At 42.3% G+C, this 13323-nt stretch overlaps 1 protein-coding gene across 5 annotated transcripts in view; it reads left to right on the top strand.

Annotated features, from left to right (window-relative positions):
* The window catches only part of ARVCF (ARVCF delta catenin family member), a 245823-nt gene extending 233090 nt beyond the window's left edge, over positions 1-12733 (top strand). For 4 of the 5 annotated variants that reach the window (XM_079322400.1, XM_079322404.1, XM_079322403.1 and 1 more), the window contains 2 exons: positions 4388-4479; positions 6051-7581. In XM_079322400.1, coding sequence (XP_079178526.1) covers positions 4388-4479; positions 6051-6152 — 194 coding nt within the window. In that variant the 3' untranslated portion in view covers positions 6153-7581. Of the gene's footprint in view, positions 1-4387; positions 4480-6050 lie in introns of all 5 variants that reach the window. The other variant, XM_079322401.1, reaches the window with a different exon arrangement.
* Positions 12734-13323: the final 590 nt, after the last annotated feature.

The raw sequence follows: 13323 nt of genomic DNA, 5'->3' as shown, positions 1-13323 counted from the left end.
TTGGTTGTTGTCTTTTTTTTCTTTACACACCTGTTTCTACACTATTTGATGCATATATTGGAGGTACACTGACCCAGCTTTCATTTTGCTCTTCGATCCCTGAGGCAGCTGCATTCCCTGTTACAGATCTGGAAGTCTCTGGGATTCAGAAAAAAGAAAAAAAAGTTGAAGATTTAAGTAAATGTATTGCTTGTGTTTAAATCTGTTCTGCCTTTGTTTTTGTAGGTAAAACCAAAACTAGGTTAGTGTGTGTGGTATTCATGGCTCCACTTTCCATTTACCTGCATCTAAACAAGCCTGGCTTTTCCTGTAGACTGAGCAGAGCCACTGACTGTCAGTGATGTGCTTTGAGACTAATAAGCTCTATAGTGTTAAACTTCTAGAGGATGTTTTTTTCTTTACCAAGGTAGATAAAGATGTTGTATGGTCTCTTGAGAATTTGCTTTACTTCTTCCAGTTGATGCTGTTTTTATTTAAATGCACCTATATGAATGCCTCCAGATCAAAAAGCTTGGTACACTGCTATTGGAGATCATGACTGAATAAAAAAAATATCAAATTAGAGCCAGGAAAAAGCCAAGCATGTTCAGAAAGTAAAATAACAGGTATACATTACCTTTTGTATTCTTGGAAAAATGAGATGCCACCTGCCGTGAATCAACTGTCCATATGTATTTTGCCTTAGGGAGCACTGAAACATTTGTTCTCACAATGGAAGAAAATCTCTTCAGAGAGGATTGCCTGGCAGGAATAGCTGTGTGCTGGCAGGTGCTGCAGAATGGGCAGTGCTGATTGTTTATAGTCTCAGTATTAATCACTGCCTTATGCTCTCAGGAGTTATTGGTACAGCCCTGAGTACAAAACAAAATGCAAATTTACAGCATATGTACAGCATCAGGCAGATTCTCTTGGCCATGCTGTTCTCCAGTCTTCTTATCACCTTTAGAAGATGAGATCTGTCAGGTTTTCCTGATCCCAGCTCTTGAGTGCCTTTTGCTTCCAATATGACTATAACTCTGTGCTATTTCAGAGATTAACTGAAAAAAGACTAACTTAATTTATCCAGTTTACTATCCTTAATTCCAGGGAACCGGAATAACATTTCATCTCCTTTCTTCAGGCTCTTCCAAATGCTGCATGTTTTTTCTTATGGGCATACTATCATGAGAAGGCTGCTCTAGACTGTATTTTCTGATACTAACTTCATTCTGGACTGTTGTGTTCCAGAGCTTTTGTTCTTTTTTCACTCTGGGATGAGCTGGTCCTTCCAGCCCAGTGTGCATCCCCTGCTGAGTACATACAGGAATGATGGTTCTGGAACATCCCCACCTGTCTGTCCCTCCTCTCTGGGCTCTTCTCACCAGTATTCAGGCTCTCCTGGTGTGTGAGCCTGTTAAGCCACACTGGCTCTGCTTCAAGATCACAGAAAGAAAATTGCTGATGCTGTCTCAGCTTCTTTGCTAATGCTCTGGGGGTCATCCTCCTCAACAGAGGAAATCACTTTGCTCTCAGTGGCTAGAGAGGCAGAAGGGAACATTCCCCATCAGCTGGCAGTACTAGACCAGTCAAATCCCTGCTGTCTGGGGCAGTGGAGCAGCCTGGGTAGGGTGTGGATATGCTGGAGATAGTAGAAAACCTGTATTACAATGGGATGCTCAGGTCTGTCAGGTGTTCCCAGCTCCAGGCAGACTGGAGAGCAGCAGTGCTCACTGTCACCGTGTGCCTGGGGCCCTGCCCCCGAGCTTTCTGCAGAGGCAGCACAACAGTGATCTCCAGTCAGTGCCAAGTCCTCCAGAACTCTTGTGTGGGCCTCAGTTAGCTGCTTGGGAGGTGAAATTGTTCAGACCAGAGTCACAGAGTTCAGATGCCACTGTGTTCTCCATGCCTATCTTCAGGCATGACTTTTCCTTTCTCCTCCTCCTCCTCTTTGATGGGTCTAGAGGTTTAATCTTTGAGAGCTGTGTGAGGGCACAGATGGACTGACAGTGGCAGGTGTATATTTGGTCCTGTAATTTGTGATGACAAAAATGTTGCTGTAGAGTGAGTGGGAGATAGAGAAGCAATAGAGAAAACAATGAGCAGAAGCTGAGATAAATGAACAAGCCAAGGATGGGACATTCCTCTATTGACCAATGTAACTTTCATCTATACAAGGGGTTGTATTAAGTCAAAATAATGTACTTATAACTTGGAGCAGCAAGATATGTATAGATCTTTATGCCACAGAACCAGTTAATTCTGATTGCTTCTTTGAATCTGACACATGGGAGAAGCAGTATTTCTAGCTTCCTTGCAGAGGTATTGCCTTGCAGTGAGTTATTACTTCTCTGATGCAGCCTCTTTCAAGATATTTCTCATTTTACTTGAGCAAACCATAAACTTCCTATCTCTGCTGCTGCTTATCTTGACAGAGGCATAGCACATTGTGTGGTTTTGGACTCGTGACACGCCAGTGCTGGTCTGTACAGGCCAGGGGCCCACAGGATGACATGCAAACTGGGTTGGAATTTAGATACAAAGAGCAAAGTTCTTGAGTGCTCCTTTTTGTCAAATTACTGCCAGTGCAAAAGTGGGATTTTCCTCTTTCTGATGTATCCTGGCTAAGTATGGGGATTTTAATTTTTTCATAGTATTAAAGATCTGGTTTTGTTTTTTTATTTTTTGTGATTACATTCTACGAATGACCTTGCTCTCTGAGAAGTATCACAGCTGCTATTCTTCACTCAGTGGCTGTTGCTTTCTGAGGGAAGTTTAAAGGTTTTCATTGCGTCTTGGCAATTCCTTTTAGAAGTGTTTGTGGATCACCCATGATGATGTCACTACAAAAATGCAAAGAGATCCATTACATCCTTGTGAGTACAGTTACCATGAGATTATAAAAAGCAACCACCCAGTTGCTCCAAGTTTTCTGTTTTTCCATCACTTAATACATACTTTTGTGAAGTATTTTGTCCTAAATAAATGATGAATCTGTAGATAAGGACATAGACTCCTAGCAATTCATGCCTGTCATTTGAAAGAGAATTATGAGTGGTGCATTTTTGTAAGTGCTGGCAGGGTAGCTGGGTGCAGCTGATTTTTTTTCTGTTCAAAAGGAATAGCTGAAAATGTCAGGCATCTTGATTGTCAACAAGTAATTGTTAAGTGCTGTGTAGCAAACCATGCTTTATGATCTGTGAACTACATGTATAACTCCAGAATTCTTCAGCTATTTTTGGTCAGCGTGGTTAAATCATCTCTTACTGCCCTTGATGTCAAAAATGCATTCTGCCTCAGGTGCTTGTTTGCAGGTCTGGGTGCACTTGGGTTTGAGGCACACAGAACACTGCAGCTCTTCTCAATCTGACCTGGCTCTGTATGCAGTTTCCATGTGGGCAAACAGTGCCATGGGAAGACCACAAATACATCGCTCAATTTTCTTTAACTGCCTGTTAAAGGCAAGTAATAAACCAAGAGACAGGCATTTTTATAGTTTATCTAAAACTTCTTGTGGTATTCTAAAAACACAGTTTCTCAGGACAAGAAAACATCAATGATACCTCAATTACATAGGGAAAACAAAAGCCTACAAGGATGTATAAATTCAGATGTAATTTACTCCAGATCACAATGCTGTCAAAGCAGAGCAGGCAAGGATCTATTTGTCACTGATAATGAGGGAAATTCGATGCGTCATGAAAATAAATTAAGTTTTGCATTGTCTGACAATGATTCAAAGCAAAGGCTCAGAAATAATTACAGCCATTTCTTTATAAAATCTTCTCACAGTTTCCTTCCTTGTGTTCATCACGCTTTCATGCTCTTCCTCAGTTGTCAGGAGAAATGCACCAACAGGTGCTGCTTCATAATGAAAGACAGCCCAAGCACAGCAGGGTTTGCATTGAAATTTCTTCCAACTCGACAGGCCCTTTTTCTCAGTGCTCTGATGGGGACTCTTCCAAATTATTGTCATGTCCTGCTAGTAGTCAGGCTCAGGAAAAGTGGGAACAGGCTGCAGAGCATTCAGAGAATGAACACAGCCAATTAATCAGGCTGCTAAGCAAGGAACGCAGGATTTGGGCTGAATTTGGAGCTCATTAGCCACAGGGCATGAGATGACAACTTGCTGCTTTCCTTGGGCACACTAGAAAGTGCAGCAGGCTGTGATGAAAACAGTGCTGCTTGCTAATGACTGCCAGCATCTGGCAGTGCTATAAAAAGAAGGCTTCTCTGTTTTTAGCTGGTAAAAATGAAATTTTAGAGCTGGAGCATGTGAGAAGCAGGCTGCCAGCATCTTTGGATTGTGATGGTTTGTTTTCCTTTTCCTTTGCTGAAAAATCCTGCGTGCATCAGCTTTGTCTCTGCTCTTGTTTGTGCTTCATGCCTGACTGTTGTGTTTTGTCCTCAGATGGATATTCCACCATCGACCACCGGGACAAGGAGCGCAAGTACAAGAGCAGTGATACCACAGGAGATGCCTCCGAGAAGGAACCTTTAAAAGTGAGCTCCCTCTTCCTGCTGAGTGCTAGTTAGTGCCTGGGGAAGGAGGGAATCCAGTGTCCTCAGCCAGAAACACAGGCTAGTCACTCACCAGGGGGCTGTAAAGGGCCTTTTTTTATTTCACATATTTGTAATTTTGCACTTGGCTAACTAGAAATAAAAACAAAATGTTGCTTTCCAGTGCAGGAGCAAATGCAGGTAGTTGCTGTACTCTTGTAAATGGATGAGGTTGTAAAAAGAGAAAGTGTTTGTTCTGTCACCCTTGTCCAGGCAGCATTCTCTGGCCCTGAGCTGTGTAACTGTGCTCAGACTTTGTTCTGACAAGTCTCTTCAGATTGTCGTGCTGCTTTATTGTCTTCACCACGAGAAATAGGTGTGATCTTGTGTGTCCATGTCCAGCAGTGTGGTGAATAGAACTCATTTCTGCAACACTTTTTCACAGTCCTGATGGTGGACCATGGCCATGGGCCAGGGAGATGGAGAGCAGAGACATGCACAGTTATGTGTGTGCCTTCTAAACACAAATTTGTATTACTTTCTAATGAAAAACAATTCTTACTTGACAAGGCTTTTTGTATTACGGGCTGTGTTGAAAGACAAACCCACCATCCTTGAACAAGGAAATAAAATAATGAGATTTGGAGAAAAATACTTCCATAGATGGTAAACTAGGGACATGTCCTACTGCACCAACCTGCCTATTTAAACTTGCCTAGTCAGGCATTTCGTGCTGCATTTTGCCTTTCCAAAAAGGTACACCCTGGAGAGTGGCTTCAATCTGCCTGGACTTCTTTTAAGCTGATTACTAATGTCCTACAATGTGTCCCCCTCCTCCAGCTGGCAAGAGATGGTCCTGCTTGAGCCAGTATCAATCAAATAAACTTCCTAGTTCCCTCATCACAGTTCTAGTGCATTTTGCAAAAATGCAGCAGGAATGGATGCAGTAAGTTATATAAGAATGTTGATCAATAGGAGCTTGGCAAAAAAATGTATTTTTAAGGAAAATAAGATAAGGTAGAAAATTAACAACTACTTGATATTTTTTTCAACTGAAAATTCATTAAAGTGTAATGCAACCCTCAAAATCACATTAAGCAGCCCTAACTCCATTGTGTGACTGAAGTGAAGCACAACCAGAGTTCACTAAGTGGCTGCAATGCTTTTATGAGAAAGAGAGGGAAAAAAACCATTTCACCTCAGCAGTGTGTGACCCCAGCCTGTGCTGCCTCTTGGTTCTGAGCACCTGGGGTAGCCTCAATCCAGGGTATTACACACAGCAAAGGTGTGCACAGCCCTGCCCTCGCCTGCAGAGCTCAGCAGCTGCTGCTCTTCCTCCCTGTGCTGTGGGGGCTGTGGCTCCTGAGCTGTGTGAAAGGCCAGGGGAGGCTGGCAATCCAGGGAAGTGTGGTCTTTTGGCTGTTGCAGATTTTTCTGTCAGTATTGTGCCTTTGCTGGTCTTGTTTCTTTCTCTACCACTAATTTTCCCTTGTGCTACTTTAAGCTGACTTGTTTGGTGGTTTTGTTTGATTAATCTGCTCTGTTTTGCTTTAACTCCTCACCCTGTGCTGCAGAATGACACAAATAGGAAAAACATTAACAGGAGTAACAGGGCTTCGGTGAATCTGGTGGATGCCCGTGACATTAAACCCCAGCCTGTTGACTCCTGGGTCTAATTTGCATGCATGGTAGGTCCTTTTAATGGTAATTGGGGCTAGTGAATAACTTTCTCTTGTGCATGATCTATATAGCTGTGGAATCTCTTCAAATCTAACTGCTGACTTACAGATATATGAAAGTGCATTTGGAAGAAAAAAAAGTGGTATTCAGTGTATCTTTAATGAAATGCAATCAAACACCACTGTTTGATTAAAAATAACCTGTCAGATAACCAGGCAGAAAATTAATAATTGTGAATGATTAGTTGTCAGCTGAAATGTGAAATATCTCTGCTGTTAGGCCATGAGAATGAATTTGAGTAGTGTGTTCCTGCTTCCAACCATTTTTCTCCCTCAATGCTCATTATAAGGATTAGCCTGAGACTTAAGAAAAAACATATCCTTGACTATTTTTGGATGTCCCCTAAGGTTCCCACGAATTACAGCAGGAAAGCTGCTGACTGTACACAAGTTACTTTGCAAGGAGAGATGATACTGCTACACAATAAAGAGTGACCCACAACTCCCACTTTTCATTTTCTTTTCTTTTTTTTTTTTTTTAAATTGTGTGTCACTAAAGGAAGGTGCCTTTCTGTTGTGTTCTAGATGTCTGCCTTTGCCACGTGCCAAGTTCTTCAGTAATGTCACTGCCCTTTCTTTGCTCCTGCCACTGCTAATCTGTGTCCTGCTGTCTTGCTCGAGTTACCTCGGTGATACCTTCTGGCACTCTGTCAGAGGATGCTATGTTTGGAACAGCAGGTGTTGTGCCCCTGGCTATGACTAAAGGAAAATTTTAGTGACTGTCATGAAGGCACTGAGCAGCTTTCCCATCAGAGTAGGCAAGAGACTTTAAAGGCCCAAATTCCAAACTGAACTGTCTTCCACCCCCATAATTCCACATGGAAATCCCTTGCATTAGTGGGAGAGAAAAGTCCTTAATGTTTTTGGGTGGTGGTGTTGGATATTTTTTCCCCCACTTCTTTCAGTCTAGTAGAAATGGAAGGTGTTAGCAGATTGTTTCTGTTCCTGGTTCCTCTTCAGCTGCTCAGAGGAGGCTTTCAGCATTGTGAGGTGCTGTCCCAGAGCAGGTCCTGGCACTGCTGGCCTCCCACAGCTGCTCAGTGCTGTAGAATCAGCCGTGGTGGCTCAGGCACAGGGCTGGGATCAATGTGCCTGTGGTGTCTGCTTCACCCCCACACTCTGCTCTGAGCACTGAAGCCCTACAGGTGGGATCCTGACTTCAGAAAATGAAGTCTGCTCATTTTCTCCCTGACATGCCTTGAAGGAACCCATGTATTGGCATAGGTTGGCATTTCCAGTCTGTGTCATACCACGAGGTAATGGAGATGGCCAAGGCCATGCGAATGACTGGTATTAATCAGGTCTGACTTTATTTTGCAGGGCTAAAGTCCAACCACATTTTTTTTAATTGAGGGGGAGAAACAAACATTGAATCGACCCAGAGGATCTCATCAGTCACCACTGCCATTCAGACTGGGAGGGCTGCAGGTCCCAGGAGGGCGTGGGGAGCGAACCCACCCGAGTGCCATCGCCGAGTGGAGCACGATGCCTTACAGCGAGACACTCTGCTGCTTAACTCCCTGACATCCCACCAGGAACAGCCACCGCCTCCCCCTCCCTCCCTCCCACTCCTGCAAGAAGAAAAGCAAGAAAAGAGAATCCAAGCTTCCATGTAGCTGGCTGCGCTCTTAGGTGACTCTTAGGTGTGGATGGTGCCAAGCTGGAGAAGTGCAGGTCATGTGGCAGCTTCACAGCGAGAGGAATGCGGGATGTTTGGAATGATACCGTAGGTGTAGCCATAAGGAGAATAGCACTTTTCTGGTTTGGGATTCATTGTTTCGGCTTTTGTTTTGGGGGATTTCTTTTGAACTGTGACTCTTAACGTTTTTGAAGGCTTTCTGAAAAATGTTTAGGTTTTTTTATTATTCCCACAGAAAGTGCAGGAATGTTGAGTATGTTTATTGGATTTCAATGAAGGGAGAAAATGCAGAACAAAAACTATTAAATGCTAGTTAAATGAACTGGAGAGTGAATGACAAAATTGATGCAAGCTGTATAATCTGCTTTAGAGTAAGCTATATCAATCACAGTGCTATATTATCATTATAATCTGGTGTACAATACTTCTGCCTTTTGAATTCTGTAATGTCTCTGTTTTTATTTCCACATATTGAAAAGCAGTTTATGGAAGGTTTCAGTATCCCTGGTTCAGAAATCTGTGCTGGGAAATGGAGTTGGCTGGCTTTTTATTTTCATGTTCTTAAAGATTGCAATAAGGAGCTTTTACATGTTAAATGTATTGTTGTTGCATTGATGATGACAAACTACTTTTACCATAGTTGTTAAAACATTGAAGGAAATAGGAGCTTTTTTGCAGGATGTCTTATTTTGAACACGCTATAAATTTGAGATGGGTCTGTCACTTACATTTGATGGTAAACTTTTCAGTGTTGGATCCATGTTTGCTTTGGGTTATGGATCCTGAAGAAAAATGCCACAAAGGGAACCGGTTTGGCATTTTACAATCATTGTCATGGTTTCTGTGTTCCTTTGCTTTTGTTTTGAGATTGCATATTTCATTTGGTGTGAAAATCACCTGTGTGCAGCAGCTCTCCTCCAGGATGACAAGGCCTGCCTTCTCTAGGGGAATGTTTACCTCAAGAGAACATACTCTGGAAATGCCAGGACTAAATGATTTCAGATCACTGATTTTCTCCAGGCATTGGTCAAGGGAGGGCAGCAGATGAGAATAGGAACCAAATGTCTCAGTAGCAGAATGAGAAGACTTTGCTGATTTTACTTGGTTGCCACTGTTTTTTGATTGCCACATTTAGTTTTAAACAAGCTCCTAAAAAAAACGGTGTGACTGGAAAGCACATTCTTGATTCTAGCAAACATCATTTGCGGTTTTCAGTGCCTGCCGTTCCTTTTGTAACTAAAAAGGGGAAGTATCCAACAATCTCACCTCCCCCAAAATATTACTGTAATAGTAACCATTACATTTTTTGTAAAAAAAATCTTTAAAACTTAAAAAAAAAAGCAAGTACCAAGAGCTTTGTATCTTCTTGAGTATAATAAAAATTTGACATGAATACATATATATAAATAAATAAAAAGTCTATATATCTATATATATATATATATTGTTGTGCAGAGAATAGGTTAACAAAACCATGTAAAGTAGTTTGCAGGAGAGGGAAGCATTTGTTGATTCAGGGAAAAAGACTGATGCCAGAAGCTGTCAGTGATTTGGATGATATGTGTGCTGCTTCGCACCCTCCCTTTTTGACCCTCATCTTCCACATACGTTGCGGTGTCACTTCTGGATCCTGGGGAAGGTGAAGTTGCTTGGAGCAAATCAACATAGCAAAGATTTGTTTTTTCACCTGCATGAGAGTCCTTTTGGGCCAAAGATGCTCAGCGGATCAAGGGAAGCAAAGAGAGGCACCTGTGACTATCTGTGTCAGGGCAGTGTCTCTCTGTGTAGACATAAAGTGTGGCAATGAAACCAGATACATCGTCTGACTGTATATTATATCAATGGTGCTCTTTTCATACTTGTTCTGCCAATACGCGGAGACCCTTTTAACCAAGCTACACAGAAGAGTTTTATATCACTTTTGGTTATGTACTTGGTGTATTCTTTTTGTATATGAAAGGATTTTTTTAAAAACGTTCAGTAATTAGCAATGGAACCTGCTTTGTAGCTGACTAGAACAGTGTAAGAGAAGGGCCGTGCTGTCAGTCTGTCCCTGATCTACTTCAAATCATATATTTACCAAAGGAGTCTGAGAAAAAGTTCGCTTAAAATAAAGACCTGACTGTTGAAAGGAGTCTCTGCTAAGACTTTGTGGTTTAGTTATTGTGCAGATGTTTCAAAGCCAGCAAGAAATTAACAGAGAAAACTGCAGGAAGGGGCAAGTGAAATGACTGGGGCCAATTATGGTCATGACTTCCAATCCTAGATATCTCATGGCTCTTAGTGGGACACTACAGGGACACTCAGAATCTTGGTTGGAGTCTGCTTTGATCTCTGTCATTAATGGGGTAAAAACACTAAGTATATTTGAGAAGCAGATTCAGACCTCATCTCGCTTCTCCCAAAAGTCTTTTTGATATTTACACTGCACCCTGAACAGTCCCTATCAGGTTAGATGGCACTAGCTGTCCAGGTCATTGTAGCAAGCCATTATTTGTTTTCCTGGGGGTGTTACAGCAGCCAGCAGAGTTGTGAGCTGACAACATGGGTTTATTGCTGCAGAAAATCGGGGGATGGTATGTCGAGAAGTTGAATACCAAGTTGATGGACCAAGGCTTTCCCTGGGAATCACACATCAAACCCCCACCCTTCCCATGCCTTACATTGACAGCTAATTCCCAAGTATGTAGCAATAACCCATCCTCAACATTACTGTGGGGTTTTTTCTTCTCAAGAAACTGTTGTTGGGATGATGAAAAAAGAAAACAGATGGGGGGTGACTTGTATGTGAGACTGTCACCTTGTATTATCAGCCCACCTGCTGAGGTCCAAAGCAGGGTACCTTGAACCTTGAACTGGTAATTTAATGGCCTTTTTGTCTATGGCCAGAAGCTCACTGGTGGGCTGTGTGCCCACCATCCCTGGCTTCACCTCTCCCCTTGTTGGCACAAGTGTGTGGCTGTTTGAGCTGTTCTGGGATGTGGGTGGATGAACCTGTAATTGTTTTATTTGGCAGCAGGGACTGTATGTAAAGAAGGGAAAGTGGCAGTGTGTGTGACTGCAGTAGGGTCTAGAGTCTCCTGCTAAAAGGCAGGCAGTGCTTTTTAGGGCTCAGGTATGTGACCTCCTCTTTTCCTGTTGACTCCACTGTGAAAACAGGAGGGAATCTGCCTGCGAGGGGCTGGGGTAGAAGAGATTTCTACCTGCAGAAATTGTAGTGGGAGGGATGGTTGTGGAAGGAAGTGATGGTGTTGCAAGACTCCTGCTAAAGAAGAGGAGGAAATTTGATGGCCCAGTCAGGGCTGAGATAACACAGGGGAGAGGGAGACTTCTGACAGCATGTGAGTACTCAGAACCTTCTTCCCAGGAAGGTGACTTCCATATCTCCCAAGCATTTTCACTGAGCTGGGCAAGTTGCAAAAACACTGTATACCAACTCCCCTGGAGAAGCATCAAGTGAGTGTGCAAGCAGTTGTGCTTTTAAGGCTTCCCAGGTCAGTCAGGGTGTCTGCAGAATCCAAGGAAGAGAGCGAAAAGGCAAGGCTGTAGAACATTCTGGTTCTGTTGTGGATTTAAGTAGCAATATAGCCACAAATGCAACTCAAGGTGTGTTGTCAGCTTTAAATGCTCCTTAGGGAACAGTTTGGGCAGCCATAGGTCCTGATCTTCAGTGTCTTCTGGCACAACTGCTGTCCATCCCAGATGTGCTCTCATATGCTCAGACCTTCTGGTCCTGAATGTGCTTCTACCAGGGAAGCAAATCTGGTGTCTCTTGCCAAGATGCCCCAAAAGGGACTGACCTGGGGACAAGGAACTGACTTGCTGTCAGGGACACATGAAGAAAGCCAGGTGTGGCATGTCTGTTACAGCAGTTTCCTGAGTTTGTGCCAGCTCTGAGGAGCAGTTTCAGTAATGCTTTCTAGCAGGAAAGCCTTGTGCTAGGTAAAGCAGTTCTCACTCCTAGAGCAGTTCTATGAGACTGAAGGTGGTGAGTTACCTTCTGTTACCTGCCTTAAGGTTGAGCAAAGGCTCAGCTGCCTGTGAGAGAGGTGCACGTGTCAAACCCTCAAGTAAGCAAAGCTTCAGAAGCCAAATGGGCACATAAGAGTGGTTATAGCCTCATCTGCTGAGCTGCTGCTGCTCAGTGAAACCTACAGTGTGCCAATGCCTTCAGCCAGCAGGTTTGTGCTGTTGGGATGGAGTTTTTGAAGGTGTTTATATAGGTGTAGTTTCTTGCAAAATTTCTTTGTTATGATACCCCTAAAATGTGGTGTTACCTTATCTTTGACAGAGAAGTTCTCTGATTTACTGATACAGTAATTAATCTAGTGCATTTAAGGGGAAGATACTATGAGCCTTTGTTTTCTGTCTTAAGTTTGATATGAGGGTAGGATGATCTGAAGTCCAAGGTGAGGAGGAAGATAGTGCAGATACTACAAGGCCTGCCAATCTGGTTCTTACTGTTCAGAAAAACAAAATAACTAGACTAAAAAGCTTACTGGTAATTAGTAGCTAATGTGTTTGTAACTATCATGTGCCTTAAAATTTTCATGGTAGGAGAATTTAAAAAAAATCAACAATGTGTTTTCTGTAATACTGCTTAACATTCTCTCTGTAGTTTAGACTGGTGGGATTTTGCATTGTATTTACACTGTACTATAAACTGAAACACTTAGAATGGTTTGATTTTACAAGTATGGAGAGGAAAAAAAAAAAGGTGGATTATGCTTTTCATAGAACAAATGTTACCGTGACAGAATGTATTATTATTATGATAGGATCTTTCCATAATGCAGACAAGTAGAATGCTTGTTAGAAACCAGGTATGTAGGATAACAATTTGGTGTGTTTTCAATAAACCATGCCTGGAAAGAATAAATGTGCCATTGGTTATCTTTTTGTTGCATCAGATATTTCAAATATTCTTTGGCTTTTGCAGCAGCAGTTTTCTATGGCAAGGGATTACTCAACCCCTAGCTCAGGCCAATGCTCTATGTTAGCAAAAGGTCAATGGTAATGAGGGGAAATTGAAACATCCTATAAATGAGTAAAGCTGAACATTTTTGACTCACTGCCATATGCTGGAGTTGTAGCATGACCCTGGACTGTAGATCATGGGTGTTTTGTTTTTTTTTAATATACAAACATATTTCTGTGGGAAAGACATGTGCACCACTGTTCAAGGGCCAGCATGTCTATGGGCACAGATCCTGCTGATAGCTTTTCCATTTGGGAAGTTATTAATCTTTCCCAATTCAGTAATAAAATCCATGTAACTTTACAAAGATTGCACATTTCTGAAAAGTGTGCAAGAAAAACTAACTGTAGCAATGTATGGGGTTGGATTGACCTGAGAAATCGGTACTTTGAGGATGTGCCAGTAATTTTTACATTTGATACTGTGGAATGGAAGAAAATCCTGATAATGAAGAGTCACCCATGTATTTAAGGAAACAGCCAGTTACCAAC

This window comes from Erithacus rubecula (assembly GCF_903797595.1).
Source record: "Erithacus rubecula genome assembly, chromosome: 19".
Classification (NCBI taxonomy): Eukaryota; Metazoa; Chordata; class Aves; order Passeriformes; family Muscicapidae; genus Erithacus; species Erithacus rubecula.
This window is presented reverse-complemented; position numbering and strand designations above follow the sequence as displayed.